The sequence below is a fragment of the Athene noctua genome, chromosome 6 (genome assembly GCF_965140245.1).
Source record: "Athene noctua chromosome 6, bAthNoc1.hap1.1, whole genome shotgun sequence".
Lineage (NCBI taxonomy): Eukaryota > Metazoa > Chordata > Aves > Strigiformes > Strigidae > Athene > Athene noctua.
In genome coordinates this window covers 14,776,316-14,800,302 of record NC_134042.1, presented here as the reverse complement: position 1 = coordinate 14,800,302, position 23,987 = coordinate 14,776,316, and the positions used below count along the sequence as shown (strand labels likewise).

The 23,987-nt window shown below is 43.5% G+C and overlaps 1 protein-coding gene across 2 annotated transcripts in view; it reads left to right on the top strand.

Annotated features, from left to right (window-relative positions):
- The window catches only part of SMOC1 (SPARC related modular calcium binding 1), a 133,589-nt gene that overhangs the window by 101,409 nt on the left and 8,193 nt on the right, over positions 1 to 23,987 (top strand). For both annotated transcript variants that reach the window (XM_074909106.1, XM_074909105.1), the window contains 4 exons: positions 5,638 to 5,830; positions 6,718 to 6,800; positions 10,392 to 10,497; positions 19,984 to 20,231. In XM_074909106.1, the coding sequence (XP_074765207.1) occupies positions 5,638 to 5,830; positions 6,718 to 6,800; positions 10,392 to 10,497; positions 19,984 to 20,231 (630 nt within the window). The remainder of the gene's footprint in view (positions 1 to 5,637; positions 5,831 to 6,717; positions 6,801 to 10,391; positions 10,498 to 19,983; positions 20,232 to 23,987) is intronic.

The following is a 23,987-nucleotide window of genomic DNA, read 5'->3' as shown; positions in this document are numbered from 1 at the left end:
GCTTCCCTGAGAGACAGGCAAACACTTTCTTTCACTCAGGAAAACTGAGGCACAAAGACACTTAGTCCTCACTTTTGGGTTGGCATAGGATGTCAGTAGGAACTTGGCACTAGATATTCATACTGCTGCCTTTCATTTTGTGCTTCACTAGTTCCTCATGGAGGGGAAAGCTGGGAGTTGAACAAAAAAAATTTAGGAGAGGCATGCGTTTGATTTTTCTGAAATGGTATTTTAAAGTCAGGTCCCTGTTGTGGCATTAACAATGGGGATTGGTCAAGAATCCTTCAGTAAAAGACCTTTTCCTCCCCTTGTGGTGAATGCTTGTTCATTAAAACTGAAGCTTTTTGTGGGAACTGCATGGGAAAAGTTTCCCCAGTCCAGACAGAATTTCTGGTCAAAAGAAATGAGAACAGGAAAGAGAAGGAAATCTGCCCTGCCTGGCATAGCCTGTAGCTCTGGGGTTAGGCTATTCACATAGGTTCATTGGGGCTGGACAGCACAGAGGGATATTAGACCTTCTCTTTTGCCTAGTTTGGAAGGAGGACTCCTGTCTCAAGGGTGTAGGGATCTCTCCAAGGTGTTTGGTTTTGGTGTCACAGTCTCCTTCTTTTAATCGGAAAAAAATTGGGTCAGAAAGGCAATATTAAAAAAATAATCTGCTGTGGTTGGATGGCAGATCTTCCTTATGTCCCACCCTAAACATCCACAGCATCCTTGCAGCCCCAGTGACTGATGCTTGGTGCTTTGGCTCCGATAGAAATGAGAGTTTCTGTGTGTCAGGAGAGCAGCTGGGGAAGGCTGTCTCATCCCCAGAGCAGCGCATTAGCTGCATCTAGCCCTGCAAGCTGAGCATGAGAACTGTTAAGCACAAGCCTTTGGTTAGATGCTGCTAGACATCCTCTCTTCTCAGCTTTGTAAGGTAAACAAACACCCCATCTCTTTAATAACTATCTAGTTTATCAGACAGTCAGATGAGTTCCTTACCTCATCCATCATTTTTATTTTTATTGTGCAGACACTGGATGTATGTTTGAATGTGTGTACTTAAGAGACCGAGAATGAGAGACCTTTTTATGAATCTGACGATGTGTTTCTCAAAAGGCCATTACTAGGAGAATATCGTTGCATAAATAATGTACAACTGCAGATGTCCAAGCCCTGTTTTCCTGCAATAGTTCGTGGCTTCAGAGACACTACTTTAAGAAATGTTTTAAGGAGTGTTAGAAGCAGTCAAGAGTAAGAAGGAACAAGCAGTTAGCATTTTAGAGCTGAGCAGTTAAGGTAAAATGGATATTTCTGCCAGTGATTCTCTCCTTTTGCGTGTGCATGCATTCCCTATCTTTTTTTGCTGTCACTGGATTTGTTGTAATCTAGATTTGCTGTCTCCCAAAGATTTCGCTCCCCAGCAACAGCAAGTTGGCAAGTGTTTCAGCTTCTTTGCTGATGGTTGTCTTAAGTCAAGGCAGAGATGACAGAAAACAGGGGAATGTGACAGTGCCTTTAAAAAAAAGGGGGTGGGGGTGTTGGTCCTGGGAAGACTGTTTCTGTCCCAGTGTCTTGGTGTCTTAAATGTTCTTCTCTCTCTAAATGTTTAATATAGGGAGAGAGGGAAACCTTTTTTATCTTTCTGTGCCTGCAGCCCCCATTAACTCAAACAGGGAATAGGCTTTTAAGTACCCTGCATGTATAATAAATACATGCTTCTTTGTAAGATGGCAGCTTAATTTCATAGCTGGAATTAAACCTTCTAGCTTGGTGATAGGCTTTCACTGTTCTCCATAAACCTGGCCTTGGCCTCAAGTTTCCAGAAAGCAGTCTGACTGGAACAGGCTGACTTCAGTGTCCTGGAGGTGGGATAGCATTTGATGTCCTCTCATTACCCATGAGACTGTCTTTCAGGGTGACAGTGTATGCAGCTCATGCCTAGTCCCATACTAGGGAAGCTGGTGGTATGGATTTCCCAGCTGATTTTGCTGGCTGTTGAAATACACCCCAACTGTTAATATTCATGTTTATTTTTAAAGGGAATTAAGTGCTGTTAGAGTGGTAGCCTAGAGGAAAGAGCCTTTCTGGGCACTAGTGCTAGTTAGTATTTTTTCTGCTTAGTAGACAGATGTCACTGAAGGAACTTTCCGCAAGGCTGTTGTCAGAACCTCCATTTAGTGTCAACGTGTTTGCTATTCTGATCCCCTCTAGCTCAGGGAAAGTATGGTGGATCTGGAAAGGGTTCAGAGAAAGAACTGGGTCGGCTGGGACTCTTCAGCATGTAGAAGAGGTGACTAGGAATCTCTAAAGCAGTGAGGGGCAGGGAGAGACTGCAAACTGTTCACTGTTTCAGCTTTCAGAAGAACTAGGGTCAGCAAACAAAACTAGTTGGAGCCAGGTTTAGATCAAACCAAAGGATGTGCTGTCTTCCACATGCAACATGTAGTCAAGCCACAGAACTAGCTGTAGGATGTCATAGTCAATAAAAGTTTATGAGGGGAGACATAGCAAACTGGTGGAAGGGAAAAACCATTGCGACTCACTAAGTACAAACTCTGTGTCTGTCTCTGCAAGTTTCTGATCCACAGCTGGTTGAGACATGAAATACATGGGGTAAAGAAGTATGTGCTTATTCTGTCCTCTTCTGCTCTAAGCTCTTGCTTTTGGCCGTGGCTGGAGGTGAAACAGACAAGTTAGGCTTTAGGTTTGCCCCAGTATGTCTGGTTTATGTTCTTCAGGATGTAATGGAATAGATGAGACTTTCCTAGTGACTACTTCTAGATGTATGCTAGAAATGAGAAAAATCTGTTCTCCTTGCTATTTCAGTTGGACTGCTATCATTGCTAATGACAGGCCACTGAACCACAATCATCAGATGGCAGATTTTACATCATTACATCTATTTGATGTCAACTGAATAAAACCTGTTATATTCGTTTCACTCAGCCTTTAAACACCTTTCAAACAAGAATGACTACTAATTAGTTCTGTATTCTGGTAGTAAATGCTGTGACTATTCAGTTCCCAGAGATTTTTGTTAATATGTGCAGAGAATTTTTTGCCATTTTCTATGGCACATTACAAACGTGTGTGAATATGTACATTTACTCTGTGTAACTTGCATATGTAACTGCAAATGTATGTCAAATAACATACTCCTTAAAATACACTTTTTCTTTTTTTTTCAATAAAAGTGGCATGGTTTTTTGATAAGACATGCACAAAAAAACACTTTTTTTTTTTTTTTAGAGTAATTTTTAGTGCTAGTTTTGAAAGACTCAAAGGAATTGAGAGATCTTGGTTTGACTTTGTACACTCAGGAAGCTTTGGGTATTTAGACAGAAAAATTCCTGGAATGTAGTTCTCTTCAGGAGAATTTTTTTCTTTTGCTTATTATATAAAACGATGATAGGGTTTTCTGCCCCTGTTTTTTGCTTCCCCAAGCTGCATGAATGATCCTCCTCACCTGAGGGCCAAGGTGTGAATTGCTGTCGGCAGACCGTGGGTAAGCGGGGCCCCTTGTGATGTAAGTGGTTTGTTAAGAAGCCTGCAGGCCTCTAGCTCAATGACTTCTCTGTCCACGTACAGCTTGGGAACAGTCATGGGGCCTTTTTTTCAGATATGAAATCTGTCAGCAAAGTGAAGTCAGCTTAAATATCAGCTGAGGCTTGAGCTCCCTTTCAGTTTTTGTTGACTTTATCCCCTCCTGCTCCTTCCTGATCAAGTTTCTCGCTGCTTGAGTCAGACTTGCCGCCACTTAAAGGTTTTTACTCTGTGCTTCGGTTGTGTGGATTTGTGTGTGGCAAAATTCAGGTGCCCTTCACATTCCCAGCCTTGACAGTGATTTGAAATGCTGGAGGGGGAGACCATTCTGGGTCTCTGAGACTCTTAAGCTGCCACAGTTCAATTAGAAACCAGTAGAAGTGCCTTTGGTACCCAAAGCGTGCTGTACTTAGGTGATGCTGTGCAGACCTGCTGGAGTTTTTTGTGTTGTACCTGCTGCTACCAAGCTGAGGAATTCAAGTTGTGAATCAGCACCCCTTCCATTCCCCAAATATGGAACAAAAATTGCTGTCTGCATCAGAATTTATCACCAAAATTTTTAAGTCGTAAGTGATGGGGTACAGGCAGTCAGGCAACATGCACAGAAACAGTGAGCATGTGTTAGTTGTGTGCTTAGCCTGTCCCAGGGGCAGGATGCTGAGGTCATGCCATGTCTACTGGCTGACTATGCAAACATCTGCAGGTTTGGGATAAAAATGTGGTGTCATTGCCTGTCAGTGTTGAAGCATTTTATGTACTGAAAGCTTGAGGGGATTCTTGGCTGTGGCAAGGAATTTCAGATGTTGTGGCTTATTTATAAAAAGAAAAGAAAAAGCACAGTAAACTGCAAGGGAGAGGGAAGCTAGGGAAGGAAAGAACAACTATTCCTGCTTCTTTTTTGTCACTCTCTTAAGGATAAAAGTCAGGAGTTACATTGTTGTCTTTTTTTACCCTAGACTTAGACATGTTTTAAATCCTATGATCAGCTGCCTTGACTGCTTTCTGCCCTGCGTTCATACTTCTTTTCTTTCTATGATACCTTCAGTGGTTTCCAAAGTTGAAATAATTTTCCTGCTCCTCAAAGGGCCAGAGTGTTTGAAGACACGTAATGTGGAACTTCTGGCTGTTGAGCCAAATAGGTCTTAACGTCTCATGGGTACTCTGTTCATGTCTTCCTGCTTTCGTGGCTGGTCCATATAAGAGGCAGCAGCCTGGCACCTCTCCATGCATCCATCACTCCTCTACAGGTCGTAGTTGAAGAGGCAGCATTAGGGCCAAAGGTGCCAGACTGGCTGCAGAAGCCACTTCTGGGCTTCTTTCTGTGCTTTGATGCGTGCCAACTGTGTACTCTGTTCTCTGGTTGATGATGTCTTTGGAAATAAACTTTTCTGTGTAATAAGCTATTAAGTGACAGGGTTCTACCTATCCCTCAGTAGGAAGCAATGTTGGGTGCCCTCTGTTTTCCAGGTGAGGGCAGTGGTGGAGTCTGCTGGAGAGGTGATGGCAGCATGGGTAGAATGGGATATCCTGTTCTGTTCCAGGCTGAGGTGTGTGCAGGTGCTCTCTGCACGGGAAAAATTATGTTAAAACATAACCTTATTTTCCTCTTGGGATTGTGGTGGAGAGATGCTGTTGAGAGGGAAAAGTGTTTTGTAGTCTGGAGAAAAAGATAGTGGGACAGGGCAGGGTGTTTGCTTCCTTTGTTTAATTGGAAAATACAAGTCGCAATTTAGGATCTCTCAGTATATGAAAACATCATCTGGGAAATGATTAACCCATGACTGCAGTAATAGTGACTTATTGTTGTCTGATAGCTCTGTTCCAAAACCCAGGTGAACCGGAATAGTTTTTTCTGCTGTTCCTGGCTTGCTGGGCACTTGGAAGTCAATGTCTATAATCCATAATCTTGTGTCACAGCTGAATGTAGGAGGGAGCTCTCGACCCAGAAGTCCCTGAGTCCTTAAGGATGTAGACATCTGGTATTTGCTGAGAAGGAAATCCACAAAGGTCTCCTGATGTGAAGGATACCCATAGCCTGCTGAGCTGAGGAAGGTGATCTTGATGTGACTTTTTTTCTCCTCCCCCTCCAACCTCCCTCTCATCTTCCAGACAAAGTTCACTCCTGTGACCAGGAAAGGCAGAGCGCCCTGGAGGAGGCCAGGCAGAACCCCCGCGAAGGTATTGTCATCCCTGAGTGTGCTCCCGGAGGGCTCTACAAACCAGTGCAATGCCACCAGTCGACTGGGTACTGCTGGTGTGTCCTGGTGGACACAGGACGCCCTCTGCCTGGTACTTCCACTCGGTAAGAGCTATAGGCCTGATGAGATGCCTGCCTGGAAAAGATGAAATATAAAAAAATACTGTTGCTATGTTAAATAAGTTTCTACTTCTAGAGCAGTCAGCTCTGTACTTACTTCTTTGGAGCCAGGAGTGCCGTACGTGATGTTCCCTATTGAATGTTACTATGCAGCTCCCTCTCTGTAGGAGTTGGTGTATAGTAACTACTGCCCTTGCTTTCCTCTGTATTAAGTACTCATCCAAAACAGACTATTTTTGACTTGCAGCTTTTGGGTGGTAGCTGGAACCACGGCTTTGCTCAAGAGTACAGATCAGGAGCATGAGCAGTGAAAAGACAAGTGGCTTTGTTGCGTTATCCTCTGCTTTATACTTCCATGCCGCAGCCACTTGGATCCTGACCAGTACAGATTTAGAAGACTGTTTGGTTGTGAGTTGACAGATTTTAAGCCAGTGGTAGATTTTTCTTTAAGTTACTCTGTATCTTAAAACTACTGGGGGAATCTTTTCTCACTTGGGGTTTGAAAAAAAATGTGGTTCTGGCAATTATAAAACCAGGTCAGTAGGAGTTGGGACCTGAACTCTGCTAGATACAGGGATTCTGAAGAGCATGAACGGCTTTGGGAAAAAGCTCACCCTGTGCCCACAAGAGTGCTATTTGTGAGTTTGGGTTGGTTGCTGGGACTGGGCTTCAGAGTATGCTCTTCCTTCTCTCTCCATTGCTGCTGCTGTTGCTGACTGTCCATAAACAGACAGATGCTTGAGAATAATAGTTCTTTTGCAGGTTTATTGTTTTCCCCTGCAGTAAGCAGATAAGACACAACTCCTTAGCAACCATCTGATGACACTAAAGCTGTATCACATAGTTGAGCATCTGCTGTTCTCCTTTTTCAGCTATGAGACCCCTGTGTGTGAAAGCGATGCCAGATCGAAGAGCACAGAGATTGATGATCCGTTCAAGGACAGAGAACTTCCAGGTCAGAGAGGAACAAGATCCTGTCTCTGCCTTCTTCCCTTGTCTCACCTTGGGACTCTTAAAGAGGCCAAGAATATTGTTGAGGAGATGGGGGATTTCCCTCACCATGTATGTTTTACCATGGGTTTTATTCGGTGTAATTTTGGATCACCTCCAGTTTCAGCAGTGAATTGGAAAAAGCTGGGAGTGTCCTGGGGGACAGTTTATTGCTGTCTGCCCTTTGAAAACATGTCTGGGATCAGAATTTTCAGGAAAGAAACCTGGATGCCTGGAGGTCCCCTGAGGGAAGAACGGGCTCAGCATTGAAAGTTCTTCTTCAAAACCTGGCCAGGACAGGATCCTTTCCATTTAGCAGGACTTTTCAGCAGCTTGGTGCCCCCAACCAATGAAATAGGACACACCTGGAAATTGTCAGGGGACCAGCTGGCTCCCTGACACTGCATGGACCGGGCAGGTCAGCATTCCTGGTGCACTAAGGTCCCTTAAATAATGCTGGCTCCTTACTTAGCTGGACTTTATCCCTCATTTTCTGCCTGAGACCCACTTTATCTCCCATTGCTGCTTGTTATATGTTCTGTTTTTCCCCTCTTAACAGAGTTGACAAGCCATAATTTACTGTTTGCCTACCTTATTTCTGCTAGGAGGATATACTGGGCACAGGTGTGCAGCTCTTAAAAATGCTGTCCTATCTGCCTGTGCCCTGTTTTTTCTTCCTGCCACCTTTTGAAGGAGCAGAGTGAAGCACCCTCACTGACAGGTCAGCCATTGCTCTCCTGGGTGGGAGCTGACTGCTTGAAAACAAAAGCTACAGTGGGTCCCTCTCCACCATGAAGGAGTGGTAGAGACCGAGAACTCTGCAGAAAGAGCTGGTAGCTCTGGATCCTTTTAATTTTCTCCTGGCTGTTTCTAGGACTAGCATAAAGTGAGTTGTCCCTGAGCAGGTTAGCAAAGGAAATGAGATTTGTTCCAGATATGCCTTCTGTGTCTCCTAATTCTCCTCCTGCTGGCTCCTGACCTCAGGCCCCGTAGCATTCTGCTTAGCGACTCTGCCCTCAGCAGGGCTCTCTTCTATGCAGCTCCTCATTTTCACAAGTCACATAGAAATTTCCTATCTGCCCCCCTCTTAGATTCGAATGACACTAGCCAATTGGTTCAAGTATTACTTTGGGGGCTAGGGTGAGGGAAACCAGCTAAATGATTGCATTAAGGCTCATTTCCTTAGGAAATCATGCTAAAACAGAATAACCTTACTTCCTTTCTTCCCCATCCTCTTCTCCCTTTGCTTTACTGCCTCTCCCTGCACTTCCCCCTGGCCTCCCCAGAAGTCCTCTGTGAAAATCCTTTGCTCTTGGGTTTTTTGTTTGAGACTATCTTTCTGATCTCTCAGGGAAGACAGAATGATTTTGTTTCCTTTCTCCCTTCCTTTCTGCACTGCAACTGGATGAGGGGGCAGGAACTGCTTGACACAGAAGAGGACATATGATGCTCTGTAGCTTAGTGGTCTGGTCCCAGCATCAGACTCCAGGAGAGTTCCCCTCTCAGCTCAAGCTACTTTTCTGTGCCTGAGTAAACTTTCAGCTCTGTGCTTGGCTGCATTGGCTGGCATGATGGTTCCTGTCACTGAAAATATCCTTGTCTGTGGAGAAACTAGGAGATGGAGGATCTGATCCTGGTTTGTCTGCCTGAGAGATGCTGTGCTGCATGATCTTTTGATACAGGCTTGAGGTTTGTTTGATTAGCTGCTCTTGTATGCAAAAATTCACTGGTGAACCAGAACTGCAGGGAGTGAGAGAGGACGTTTCACTTTTTTCTGCTCATTTCTTAGCAGAACTGAATATTAAGAAAACCTCCTGCTTTAATTTGAGACTGATCACTCCATTTGCACTCAATTCTGCAAAGGGGACCCCATACCTTATTCCTTTTCTAGAGGTTTGCCCATTCTTCAGACTCTTACTGCTGTAGGCAGTGTGCTCCTTGGCCAGTGTGAAGAGACCCTGCAGAAGCCAAGGTGGGGGAGACGTAAGTCCACATCCTTGCATACCTACACATACCCTCTTCACAAACTCTGTCATGGCTGTGGCCAGAAGAAAGAAAGAAGGAAGGAAAATGTTGCTTGCACATAGAAAATGGCAAGCTGCTAATTCCTGCAGACGGTGAGATGCTGAGGCCCCAGGGAGATGACTTCTAGCAAATGGTTTTTCAACCTTCTCATTACTGCAACAAAAAGCTCCTTTAAGTGAGTGGTCTACTCTGGCTGCCATAGCAGCTTACCCATTACAATGCTGACATTTTCTGGACCATGTGCCAAACAAGTGCTGAAGGGTGTGCGTGTGTGTAATGCACATAATATGGAGACAGGCAAGGGACTGTTGGTTAGCTATTGCAGAGTACTGAGCCTGTAATACTGCAAAGGAGGGAGTTTTGTCAGATCAATTTGCAAGCTGCTTTCAGCTGTCAAGGGATTACAGTAAATTTCTGGTGCTCTGTTTGGGGTGCACGTGCTTCTCTGCTTGTCCGAGAAAAGCAAAAAGTGTTGATACTGCTGTGTTGCTGAGGGAGGCTGTTTTCTGATGTCTGTTGCCTTAATCAACTGATTAGTGCATTGTTGTTTGGGAAAGAGAAGAGGTGAGGGATTTGGTGATGGCTTCTCTGTCATATCAAGATGGGAGGGGGTGGGTTTTGGACAATAGTTTTGGAGGTGGTGGGTTGAAGTTAACAAGTTATGCTTGTTCCTGTATAGGCTAGAGCAATTGTTGCAGTATTAATGTGGCAGTAAATGAGACATGCTTTTGGTCCTTTAAGAAGCAAGGAAACAGCATAGATTGCTTCATAGAGGTGAGGAGATGGAGAATTTCATCTCAGCTGTGCCATAACAGGCTGGCACTGTTAAGGATAGGAGGCTCTGTCAGTTTGTGGTTATGATGGTGGGGAGCTAGACTACCTCAACACTAGGTAATGGAAATCGTTACCAAGTTTGTCTTCAGCCCACTTTGTCCTGCTTAAGCCAGCAGTGACTGGGAGCGATTACCACGTGTTGATTTAGACTGACGTATTTCCCATGCAGTGCGATCATGCAAAGAATTGAATTATTGTGGTAGCTGCTGGCAGGCAACACTCTGTGCCTGAAGAAGAGAGTGCAAGAAGCAGTTCTCACTTTGGCCCGTGCTTTGGGAAGCTTTAAGCCGTCAGTTAGGACCTCAGAACAGCCATGTTTGCAGAGGAAGATGATCCAGGAGGTAATGAGTTGTTTTGTAAACTTCTCTGCAAGTGTCACCATGGGAACTCCCGTCTGCCAGGCGCTTCCAGCACATCCCTGTGGTTATGCTGGTAGAGAACTGGGAGAAGCCATAAAGCTAACCACATGGTCTTCCTGCCAGATATTGTTGGTGACCCTGTGTGTGCCTGGACAGAAGCTGCAGGACAAATTGCGACGCAGAGAAACCCACTGAGGGATTCTTCTGCCTTTCCTTAGGGACTGTGATGATGGCTGCCACGTTACAAACAAAGGAGGTTCTGGCTGATCCTTGCTGAACTGGGGTAGGAGACCAATCCTGTGTGTTCTTGCATTAAACCTCCTCTTTTCTTTCTGCAGGCTGCCCAGAAGGGAAGAAAGTTGAATTTATTACCAGCTTACTTGATGCTCTGACTACGGACATGGTACAGGCTATTAACTCAGCAGCACCTACTGGGGGTGGGAGGTGAGTCCAGAAAGCACTCAGGCTGAATGCCACCAAGGTGGCTGCAAGAGCTCTGGGTGCCTCTGAGGTGGGGTGAGAGGGAAGAATGCTGATCCGCACTGGTTTGGGTTCCACTGGGTTGCTGGGAGAGGAGCTGAGGCTGCGTCTTCAGGCACTTCTCTGTCCTGTCATCCCAGCCCTGCCTGCCTCCTCCCGCCCCTCCTCCCTGGCAGCTGCTCCGTCATAAAGGTTAGTATAGTCCATTTGAAGTGTGAAATGAGAGCTCAGTGGGAGGAAGTGGCTTGTTCTTTTGTCCCCTGGTGCATGAAAAGACCTAATAAAATGCAAATGGATTGGAGGAGACCGTGTGGCCTAGTGGCTACCACAGGGAGTGAAGAATGCGAACCGAATTCTTGGCAGTACCAGCGCTGTGGTTTTGCTGTGGGGTTGGAGCCAGCCTGCCGATGAGGAGAGGAACTGTTTTTCATGGCCCTCCCCTCTGACCAGCTGCCTGTTCGTCCCTCGTGGAATGAGCATCAGGTCAGGCCTGTTGCAAGAGGTGGGCAGAAGTCTGCATTTCTGGGGAACTGGAGAAAAGCTGAGGTCTTGTCTCCCCCTTCTGCTTGATAACAGCAAATCCCCTTAGTGCAGCTGCCACAGTGCTGTGGCAGGACAGGTAGGACAGACCATTGAGAACGGGCTGTGACAGTTGTAAAAGAAGTGCTATATTGCCTTGGCTAGGCAAGGCTTCTATGGTTGAATTCCTCCAACTATAAAAGGAGTCAGTGCTGGTTTAGCATGCAGGGATGCCACAACAACTAACATGCTCATGTTCATAGGGGTGTAGAGATGAAGGAGGTGCCTCTGTGCATGTGTTACTTTCATGGGTATTGCTCCAACCCATCGAGAGTACTGTTGATCCCCTGCTTTCCGCTTTCAAAATGTAGAAGAAAGCAGTGCCATCTTTACTCAAAACAAAAAGCTTCCTGGGTGGCACCTCTGTGCCACTTGGTTTCAGTATGGATTGCTTGTGAACCCATATGGTTTTAACTTCACATTTGGACCTTACAAACCAGGCCAGTGGCTGAGTGCCTGCACACTGAATATTCTGTAACCCATTGAATTAGCAGTATATGCCTAGCATGTCTGTATTCATATAAACAGGATGAAAAATGCCCCTAGGATGGGAAATACGTTGTTCTCTCCCAGCCATAAGCATTCCAATGTCAATTCTGTCTAATTTGCATGGTTCAAATGCAGTGGGTAGGGGTGATGGGAAGCCCTGGAGAGTATTTGATATTTATTTGGCATCTTTGGCACTGGAACTGAAACTCAGCCAATGTAATCATCACTCTTAGAATAAAGCTTAATATAAACTAATATTGTAGACACCAGAGATGTATGCCCCCACTGCACTTCTATAAACCAGCAGGCTTGCTTCCTAATGTTCCCCAAGCTTTGTGTATTTCTCAGCTTTCAATAGAGGCCCTTCTGGTAGAATTTTGCACTGCCCAGCTCTTCACACAGTCGTCATGTTGATTTATTTTCAGCTCCAGTGTTGGCAGTCCAGTTGCAAGGGGAAAAAGAAATCTTTTAGCAGTCTGTCCCTTGTAAGGTGGAAGACTGCTACCACCCAAATACTTTGCGTGCCCACAGCCAAGATTAAATTCAGGAAACTGCTCTGGAGTGAACTTCCATGTGCATCAGTTAAACTAAGCAGATACCCCAAAGAACACGTGTCAAGCTTTTCAATCCCACCATGCCATGATGGGACCATTTATTTTTCAGAAAAAAAGCATTTCAAGGAATTTATGTTACTCATATAAAAATTAAATCAATACAGCTTTCATTTCACTTGAGTTTGCGGAGTTGGGAAGCTGTCTCTGTGCAGTGAGTCCTGCTTTTCAAGTTGCTTAATGGGAGAAATGTCATGAGTCTTCTCTTCAGAAATATCTGAAATTGTCTAGGTGACCTAACATGACTTTGGCACCAGAAAGAAAAGTTCTTTTCCAAGATGATGGGATATTTTACCTATAGGGTTAACCATAGCGCTAATTCATTTCCAACCTTAACATCTAACAAAACGCTGGATTTATGACAGGGCTTATCCTGTATCTCCCTGGCCCAGGTTTGCTGAGAAGGTCATGTTGAATTGAAAAGCTGTAGATCTGGCTATCTGATTTTTCTTAATGTCAGTTATGTCACTTTTAATGTCTTAATGACAGTTTTCTTATTTGTGAGGGAAGCTTTGATTATTGCAGGCTCTTCTCTATCTTTGCCATAATGATGGCAGAAGAGGTTCTGCATTGAAACACACACTGGTTCCCTCTGTAGCCTCCCTCTTTCTGTTCCTTTACAGCATTCAGCATTTCATCCTCCTGGGCCTTTTTTAGACTTTGAACAAATGCATCCAATGATCCAAGGTAAATTTTTACGTATCACCAGCAAAGCTTATGCCTGTTGCAGGGGGCAGGCCAGGCAAGTAGCAAGCCATATGTCAGTTGGCCCCATATATTGTCCTAAATATTTTAATCAATCAGAGAAGCAGCAGGTAGGAGTTTTAGGGAAGGGGGGGACTATTCCTATTTCTCTGTGGCAGCAGAGAGAGGATACTGGCATACAATATGTGTCTTTAGTATCAGTGTTAAAATATGGGACCAGATGCAGAGAAGAGCCTTTCCAAAGTGTCAAGGACTGAAAAAGCCTAACGGTGAGACTCTTAAGGAGTTCAGCCTTCCTTAGGGTATTAAAAGAAAGAAAGAAAGAAAGAAAGAAAAAAAAGGTTGTAAGATGATTTTGTGTAATCTGAATATCTCCATAGGAACAAAAGCTCTGCAGGCTCTTTAGTCTAGCAGAGAGGAACACTATTAGCTAAATATAAACAAACTTGTGATCAAAATTTCTTTAAAGCGAGGTCAGTTCTAAGTCAGAATGAAATTATGAGGGAGGTGACAGATTCCCTTTCTCCAAGGCTTTCATCTTAGGCCTGATGCCTTTCAGAAAGACTTGCTTTAGTCAAACCCAAGTTACGGTCTTAAGAGTAATTTGATTCACATTCTGTATGATATACAGGAAATCAGATTAGATTACCCTGCCGCCTTCAGTCTGAATCTGGATATGCGAGTGAAAACTTCTTGTATTTGCTGAGTGTGTTCATCTTCAAGACTTTACCTATTTATGTTACAAAGCTATCTGTGGCTTTGTAATTAATGTCCATGTTAGCTTTTTTTGGAGGGGGGGGGCAGGGGGGAAGGAACATGAGGAGAAATTATAGAGATCTGCATTTAAAACACTACATAGAGCTGTGCTAAATTGCACACTTTATACTTGGCACACACAAAACCAGTCTAGTAGCAGCAAAGTGAGGCTGTACAACTTGGATTGCTGCAGGCCATGTAAATAAAACCTGATAAGACTTTTTTTTTTTTTATTGGGCATGCTTAAAACAACCTTGTAATCCCTTATAGGTCTTGTCTCGTTTAAGCAAGTTCAAAGCTATTGACTTTAATTGAGTTACTCTTGCTTTACAATAATGTAAATGAGATGAGAACTTCCCTTCCTCATGGCCCTGGTTTATATTACAGAAAAATAGCCAAGCAGACTTCATTTAGACTTTTGAAACAGAAAATCTCTGGTAAAATTCATCTTAATTTTAAGTTTATGTAATAACTCCAAGGCACATCTTGTTACTGTATGTTTTCAAAATAATTAAGGGAGTGCTTGTAGGAAATCGCTTTGTTAACCAGTGTTTCGTTTCCTTTTTGAAAAAATGCATAGTTGAAATTGTTCACTTATAAATCCTATATAATAGGAGTAGCACTTTTTAAAATTTAGGCTTCACTTTAGTACATTTTAGTCTATTTTCCAATTTGGACATATTCATATCACACAGGGCCTAAACTAAAACAGTTTAGTTGCCAAATGTATGCACTGTGGCTTGCTACATTATCAGCAAAACTATTACTGCTGTGTGGAATTTAGGGTTAAAAGGGCAGCTTACAACAGCCATCCTTATCATGTAACACAGCGCTATGTCCCTTCATTTTAAGTTGCCAATTATTCCCCATGTAATAGCCCTAAAAAGTACTTCAGAAAATTGCCCCCGAGGTTCCCTTTCATGCTCTAGTTGAGCAGTTTGAAGCAGGCAAGCACAGCTCAGCACATCTCCAGGGTGTTCTGAAGCTGAGCCATGTTTTAATAAAGATTGACACTTTCAAACAGTGAAGGGAAGTTAATGCCCAACTCCTATTGCATTTCAATTGAAGTTGGATACCAACTTCTCTTTGTGCTCCTATGGAAATTCTAGCCTAATTAAAGGTACGGGAGAGTTCATGTAAGAGGAGGATCTTTGAACAGTCACTGAGGAGTGAAGAGAGGAGATTCTTAAGCCTTCTGAATGATTTATCCCACAATTTTGAGAAAAGTTGTGTTCAGAAGAATGTTTCATACACAGCTTAGCTGGAGGAGAGGAAGAAACTGGGCCCTGTAACAGGAAGATAACTTAAGTTTTAACTGTAGAGGAATTATGCATTCCCTGTAATGAATTTGGACTGTGTAGTATCCTTTTGTTTAGTCTGAACACAGCTTAGTTTTTTGTTGGCTTCTTGATTCTTTGGCTGCAGGAGAATAATAAAACAAATACAGGATCCTTTTGCAATTCCATTAGAGTAATCCTCTTTGATTCAAGCCGTGTTCCACTGTTACAGCCTTTAACTTAAGAATAGACAACCACGAAGAGCAACAAAAGGAGAGTAAGAAGTGAAAGCAGAGCAAGAACAATTCTGAATTTTACCTCAGTTTGTTAAACACATTGCTTTCCACCACCCTCTGCAGGCACCTTGGGGGACATCATCAATGCTGTCATGGGGTAGGGTTAGTCCTGTCATTTCTTTCGCTTCGCTCTCATCCATTCTTCATTCAGCAACAGCACCAAGCTAGGTACACGTCCTTGCAAAATATTTGCAAGTCATAGAAACTTGCAACTTTAACTCCTGTAGACATCCTGACCACAAACATACCTTGCATGTTAGGAGTGGAAGGTGGACTAGTACTTTTTTTTTTACTCTGTTTCTTCTGCTAACAACTTCTTGTCCATCAGTGTTCTTTCATCCTGGAATAGCTCCTGGTTTATAGTCTCTGTTTGCAGTCCAGTTGGGTGATGTTAGGCTGGTCTTACTCCACTTCCCTCCTTCTGCCTCAGCTGCTATTGTTGCTACATAAAGTTTATATTACAAAAGAATAGATTTTCTTAAGGTCTTCAAACAGGTGATCATCTGCTGGGTACTTCAAATTGCAACCTTGCTTTCTGTCAAAGTGGTATTTTGTACTGGGATTTTCTGTCACTGCAGTGGTATTGTGGTTCCATGCAGCCTGTGCAGTGGGATGCAGTGGGGCTGCAAGTGTTCAGGGAACAAAGGATCTGCTTTGGTAGGAATGGACTTCAGTTTATTTAGTAAAATTTAGTGGGACATACTACACTTCAACAGCACAGTTCTATGACGGACGACGTGATTGCACACTGTACACAGTTCTGTATGTGAGTAACGTCCGATATTTGCTGCTCTTACGTTCTTTACCCAATATACCTCCTCTTCTTCACTGCTCCTTCCCCCTGAGTTAACTCGTCCTTTCTTGCAAGGGGCCTCAAGGGCTGGAAAGCATTACAGGCTGCATGCAAAGTGCATATTCAAGCTGTCTATTTGATATTTTGCCATATTCTTCTCTCTCTGCTCCAGAATTCAGTGCAGCTGCAAAAGTGCATGTCCATGTTTTTTCATAGCCTCTTTGCTTTCTGCCTGTACCCCAGGTACACCAGATGTGATATGTTCTGTGGAAGTGCATCTCGACTGGAAAATCAAATTGTTAAAAGTAACAGTACCTTAACCCACATATCTCCAAGCATAAGCGACGTAAGAAATAAGTATTCTCCTCCTATGAGGGAGCTGATAGCACATTATACAGGAGGAGGAGTAAAAGCCTACTTAGAGAAGATTATATACTTGATGCTAACAAATTTGTAAGAAAGCTGAGAGCAGGTTCCCTGTCCTAGGCTGTTAATGACAGACCATGCTTCTCTTAATTGCTGGACTGTGGGTGGGCTTTTGCTGCAAAATGGAGCTAAACTTGCTGGTTTATGTGCAGAAGCGATCTAGCAATAGCAGGTTAGATTTGGAAAATCAGCTTGCACAGAGCTCTTTGCTTACCCAGCACTCATTCTTTAGGATTGAGTGTTTTGCCGTAGAGTGCTAAAGAGAAACAATTAGGAAGAAAAGTAAGTACAGCTGTAACGTAGTCAACAAGAGGAGACTGTCTGCATTTTCCTCAAGTCTGTCTTTACTAGGTTGTACAAAGCTGCTACAGCGCTGGTGTGAGAGACTGGAATTCAGCGGATTTTGTGTGACTAGTGTTAGAGCAAGAGACAATGTTTTTCTGGGAGTTGAGAATATACAAAGCAGCTTTGTTCTCTCTTTGTTTTTCTGATTCCTTTATGGTCTGAATGAGTAGAGAAGCAGCCCAAGAAATGAAGTTTTCATCTGAGGGCTGATATATTTCTCTTGCAACAGCAGTGAAGAGGTAATAGAGGGAAATTCCCCTGGAATATTCCTGCGAAGTCTGTGCTTGTAGGACAATTAGAGCCCCCAGATTTATTTCAGCTGACCCAGCAGGTATGGTTGTTGTCATGGCACATCATCAAAGCTAGGTGGCTTAGCTGTGCTGTGAAGTTGCATCAGTTCATGTTTCATGAATGGTGCATAAGTGTCTTGCATGGGCAGCCATCAAAGTCAAGATAGTTACATACGGTATTGTAACCTCAGCCTTCTTTAGTGTATTATGTAATTTCATGAGCCAGGGAGATATGGCTGCACTGGGATGGTGTGGATCCTTCCTGTGCTGGAATTCTGGATGATTATCAGAAAGGGCAGGCAACCAACTCAGGAACTACACTCCTGCTAAACCAGCCAACATGAAGTGGTAAAAACTCAGAAATAGCTATCTCTTCCTTCCTCCTACAATCGCATCAGTTAAACTAATTCCCTTTTGCTCCATTAGCATGCTGCAGTTTTCAGCATGAGCTCTCAGCATGTTTGTAGTGGCAAAAATTGATGTATCATCACCTCATGAGTCAATATATTTGTATCAGCCGGTAGATTTTCTTTATGACAGCGCTGAAGAGAGTTGTATTGCCTCTTTCAGTAACTCATAACAGTTCCTATTTGGTGTGCCTCTGAAAAAGTGATGCTTTTAGGTCCTGCTTCTGAGTGTCTCTGCAGCAGGTAGAGAGAAGCTTGTGTTCCTGTTTGTTGTCTTCTTGCTGTTGGTTCTAAGATTCTATTATCTCCATTTCTGGCTTTCCAGTTGTGGGCCTTCAGGAAACAAAGGGCAAACCAAGTGTGGACAAGGGGAATCTCACATGCAAAAGCTCAGGTTTTATTCCTCTATCTCAGCAAAAGCAGAGTATTGTCCCTTGCAATACATCAGTTTCATCTGGCTGTTAGAAACATGCTAGACTTCAGATGATAGCCAGCTCATTTCCAAAAAGGAGAGAGGCCAATTACTGTGTTCATAAATGTCATGAAAACAAGCCACAGGATGTGTTTTTATTCTCTCCTGTCATCCTGGTCTTCACATACAGTTTGAGGGCTTCGAAAAATCTGGGCACTCCTTTAGCTTCCTGGGGAGATTTTTGCAATATCTGCTTGTCCAGGGGCTTGCCTTGTATTTTGGCTTCCAAAACTAAGCCAAACTATCTTCCTCCCCCACAGTGTTTATCCCACTGTACATTGACCAGATGCTGTAACTGAATGCCAGGCTGCTTCTCAGCTAAGAATTAAATGATGAAGGAGATAGTTTCAAGCAAAACCTTGGGAAAAATGTTGTGCAGTTTATTTGCCTCTCCCTACTGTGTGTGTTTACTTGTTTTGAGGATCCAGATGTCTCTGGATAGGGGCTATCTTTCTAAATTGTATCCTCATTTGTAAAAGCTGTCAGAGAAGGTTAATGGGGATCTCTGTTCTCTACCTAAGCTCCAGTGCTTGCTTTCTGCATGTTGCAGACTTCCCTTCGCCAGTGATATAAATTACCATGGCAGTAGGGGTGGGGTTTTTGTTTTTCAGGCTCTGTAGCTGCGTTTTACCAGCAAAACTGGTCATACCAGAAGGTCAAAAGAATTTTCTCCCTTCTAATTCCCAACAAAGAAGTTTTCAGTGACCATTTAAATATATATCCCACCAGTTTCTGAAGCAAGGTTGGTGACAGTCTTAAAGTGCATTTTATAAGGTACCTGTGTTCATATTCCCCCGTCAGCTAGAATGCCCCAAAATCACACCACAGTCTGGCTGCCTGCAGCGCATAATGGTCCCTCTCTCACTGCTGGAGAAGGAATTAGGCAGCAGCTGGAGGTGTCTCCTGGAATAAGTCAGAGCAACCAGTGCCAGTGTAGTGTGTCTGACTACCTATCCACTAATTTCCATGCACTGAAATGCTTTATTCTTGGGAGGAAAAAGGCTCAAGTCTCAGCCTCATTTCAGCTTTCTCTGTTGGCACACTCATCACATGGAGAAGATGGACTAGCTTAGTGCAATTTTTAAAGAATTCTTTAGAAGGAGTTTCTTTACTAGTTTTCTGTATCACTGAAGAATAACCCCTTCGTCTGCTGCTGCAGAGCACCAGACACCACTTAAGTGCCTGTTCAGTGATGGCTTGACATTGAATGGCAGCATTCTCTATTCAAGCATCTTCAGCTGTTGCTTTTCCTCCTGCTCCTCTTCTACTCCTCTCTGATATTGTTTGTTGTTGTCCACAGAAGGAAAACGTGGGCCAAATAACGTCAAACTTGTAATATCACAATGAGTAAGAAATGAAGCAAGTTCCGTAGTATTGCTTTTAATGGATTTGTGGTGCTTGTCTGCTGTGGAATTCTTGTGTATAAATCAACCATGTGAAAAGCATTAAATATGCTGAAAATACAGCACAGGAGTTCAGATCGTATAAATAGATACAGCAGGAATGTTGCATCTTGCCAAGGACATTTTCAAATAATGAATGTGTCTTGCATTAAATGAATTTGTTCCCTTTCTGAAGTCTAGATGTTACTATCACAGAAACTACCACGACAGCTGACACTCATGGCTCTCCCACTGGTAACTTGAATGGGAGTCCAAGGGTCGAAAGGACCATGGAGATTGCCTCTTGCCCTCTAAAGAGGGATCCTTCTGGGATTAAGGTAGAGTTTCAGCAACTGGTGTGAGGAGAACCAGAGCTACTGAGGGTACCAGAGGAATCTCTTGGGACCACCTGTTAATGCTAAAAGACATTTCTAGAAAAAGTTCATCTCTCTCAAAAGAGCCCAGCTAAAAGGAGGAGATTGTAAGACCTGTGTGTTTTGCCTGCTTTAAATATGGCATGGTGTGTGTGTGACTCAGTGAGCAGCTCTGGCTCCTCGGCATGTGCTTGACAGTGTTGGTGAGAGCACCCACTTGTCGGGGGCCTGTGCTTCCTCTGTTCCAGGTTCTCTGAGCCAGACCCCAGCCACACGCTGGAAGAACGAGTGGTACACTGGTACTTCAGCCAGCTGGACAACAACAGCAGCAATGACATCAACAAGCGGGAGCTGAAGCCTTTCAAGCGTTATGTAAAGAAGAAAGCCAAGCCCAAGAAATGCGCCCGACGTTTCACTGACTACTGTGACCTCAACAAGGACAAGTCGATCTCACTTCAGGAGCTGAAGGGGTGCTTGGGAGTCAGCAAGGAAGGAGGTGAGTGCCTTTCCTTCCCCACTTCATGAGAATAAAAGACTTACGTGGAGTTAACAGCAAACTCAGGAATCCATAGAGTTACTTCAAACTCAGGAATCTGTTTTCTCCCAGGTGATTCAAAAGTGCTACAGTTTGTGTGGAAAAATGATTGGGATTAATACCCTGCCATGCAAATGTAATTCGTTATTTGAGTTATGGCTCTGTCTTGCATGCCTTATCATGGAGCTTTGTGCTAAGCACTATACAGAAACAAGGCAAAAAGATGAGCCTCGCCCAGAACCATGCCTGTACTGTAGAAGTCTTTGGAAACTGTAGTTCAGATCAGGTCCTTTCTGAGTAATACACTGCTAACAATATTCTGTTGTCTCAACCATGTAGGTTGGATGATGTATGAGCCAGCACAGACCCAGTCTTTCTCCAGAGACCCTGTTGACTAACAGAAATAATATTTTTCATTGCTAAATCCAGCATGCAGGAAAGTAGATGACGCAGAGAGAACAACTCAGAAAGAAAGCGCAGAGCTGTACTGTTGCCTTTTTTCAGAGTTAAATTGCACTTTAAGGTTGGGGGAGAAATAGGGGATATGAATAACGTATTTTCCTTTCTGTTTAGTGCCTGAGCAACCAACCCACCCTCCTTCCTCTTCTTCCTCTTTCATCTTCACCTCATCTTCTGTTGGGACCTGGACCAAATTGATATTTTTGGAAATTTTATGAATTGAAACTGCTCAACCCAAATTCAATAATTATCAGTCATTCTTGACTGTGGGCAGACTTGCTTGGCAGGAGAAGGCAAACAGGGACATTCCAGGGGACTAATTTCCTGTGCAGGTGTTTTGGCTGTGCAGACAGCTCTTGTTATAACCATCGTGCCAGTTGGGAAGGCTGGATAGCTTTATTTCTCCAGGCTTAACCTTCCCTCAGGTTTAGCATGAGTGGGAAGGGAGTCAGTGCATATGGTTATTGGGAAGTTGCCTTTTCTAGGTGTTTTGCAAACATCTTAGTTATCATAATAAGCTGTTGCATTACTTGTCAGCTGTGAGAAGCATTCAGCTTCCCTAGCTTGGTGGAAGTTTTATTTCTTAGTCATTGGTACCTTACTGAGGAATGACATACCAAAATAGCAACCCCGTTCCTTAATTTTATTACCTTCCCAATAAGATGAATATGCCAAATGAGTTTTATTGCTATTTGGCCTGGAATAAGACCCTCTGGAATCTGCTGCCTCAGCCAAGCAACTGTTCAAAATTTATTTTATGGAAAGGGGAAAAATAAAGAGAGAAGGAAGAAAATGTGAATCTTTGAGCCCATGTGAAGGGGAAAGAAAGCAGCAAGACATTGTTGTGAGTGCTTAATTGCCCAACTATTTGCTGAGAACACAGCCTTGACTTTTCATGGTTTCTTTCATTGTATGAGGACAGGATTGTGTGTAAAAAGGGGCTCTGACCTTGTTCTATCATGCAGTTCCACATACCTACTAAAGGACTGATAGGCCTTGAGGATCAAAGATAAATGGGTAAGTTATGTGGAAGGAGGACCAAGGGCAGCTAAAGGATGGTTAGGGCTAAAAAGCAGTAGAGGGGACAGTGCAGGGAGTAGGCACTAACATGTAGGAAAGAACTGAGAGCACTCTAGAGGTGCAGCAAGCAAGTTTGTGATGGATCTGTTTTAAGAAGTCATGAATTTGTGAGATGGTAGATGACATGTTTGCTCTGCTTTCTATTCACAAGACCTTCTAAATTAAGGAATAACCAGTAGCTTACCCCTTCTCCAACTTCCCCGTATCCTGAACATGGGTGCATGTAGTCAGTCAACTACTCTGTGTATTTACTCTCTGTTTCTTTCTCCATACCATGGCCTTCAGATATCTTCTGGGGTTGAGGTCGCTCTGGGTCCAAGCCAAGAGCTAGGTGGGAACCTTTTTGATTATGACTGCCAGTCATATGAAACCAAAACTTTTCACAGAAGTGTTTCTGTTTCAACAAAAGATTTGCTGGAAAGGTTTTTCTGGTCTGGATTGGATGAGGAAGGGTTAGAGAGAGGCAAGGAAAGTCATCATTTCCCCTTTGATACACTTCATTACAAATGAACTTGCCTCAGATGTTCCAAATCCTGGTTGGGTATCCAGCAGCATAAGGACTAAAATAAAGTGGGTCATCATTCCAGGTGACTGTTCCTCCTGCTAGGCAAACTGAATACTTGTAATGATTTTGAAAATAAAACTTAATACAAATTTTGGGGGTTTGGGATGCTGAGGAAAACAAATGTTAAGGTTTGTGCATTTTTTGTCAGTGTTTTGCTTTTGGGGTTTTTCTGTGGCCAGTTCCATCCAAACGTGGAAATCATGTTGCTTGAAGGAAGCACAGGGCATAGATAAATCAGCACCATTACATGCCTCTTGGGCACTAGATAGTCTAAATAAATAAGATTTATGTGAGAGGATTCAGCTGGGATATTCATAAGGACAAACCTGAATCTGAGTTCTTTCCAGCTTAGGATCAAATCTGTCTGAGATGCATAGTTCTGTTGGTTTTCCCCTCCTCCGCAATTTCTTGATGCCTGTGGTAACCTAATATGTGGGTGCTGCCTGACAGTGGTTCTTCAGTGAGGAAAATAGCTGTCCAGTCCACCAGCAACCCTTCCTCTCTTCCATCCTTATGCTGACTCATTGTTTAACCCCATCTGGCAACTAAGCCCTACACAGATGCTTGCTCACTCCCCATCCTGGTGGGATGGGGGAGAGAATCAGAAGAGTAAAAGTGAGAAAACTTTTATGTTGAAATAAAGACAGTTTAATAGGTAAAGCAAAAGCTGCATGCACAAGCAAAGCAAAACAAGGAATTAATTCACCACTTCCCATTGGCAGCCAGGTGCTCAGCCATCTCCAGAAAAGCAGGTCTCCATCGTGTAACGGTGACTTGGGAAGACAAACGCCATAATTCTGAATGAAAACTTCTCTGTATTATCAACACTGTTTTCAGCATAAATCCAAAACATAGCCCCATACTAGCTACTGTGAAGAAAATTAACTCTATCCCAGCCAAAACCAGCGCAATGACCCAGTAAGTTGCCAAGAAATCTTCTAGGTCTGTGGCCACTTCGCACAGCTCTTGACCCTCTGATTAAACCAGTTGAGTTTCTGTCAGTGGCCACTTGGATGGAGAAATGCCACTCCTGGATCTCAGAATGGAGTAGCCACATAGAGCCAGCCTTTGAGGGCTTGCAGAAGCCTGCAAATGGTTTCTTAAACAAAGGCAGAACAGGCAGAGAAGGGCTCAGAGTATGCCAGCAACAGTCTTTTCCATTATTTGATCTAGGATTGTCTGTTTGAGGAATTGTGGAAGGAAAACAGACTGATTTACAGCCTGTTAAAAGTTAGCATTCATCAGTGCAGTCAGCACAGCCTGAGTTAAAGGGAGAGGCATCTGTGATCAAAGAACAAATTTAGCTTTCTGCATAGTCAAAAGGCAGGGTCCTTGAGAGGAGATAGACATGCACTGTAAAGCTTTTCTGGAAAGTTGATGGACCCAAGATTAATTGAAGTCCAGTGATCTTGGAGAGGAGGACTGTAGATCTGAGCAAGTCTTATACTAGTTGTGCTGGCTGAAAAATGCTGGAGCTGAGTTTTACCTCCATATTCTTCCAAATTCAGAAGACAAAGTCAGCATTTTGTGCCTGCCCAAAGAGGAGCTAAGGGATTAACAGTGAAGAAATGTCCCTCCGCCAGCTGATGGGAAGTTCAGATCCCGTGATTGCT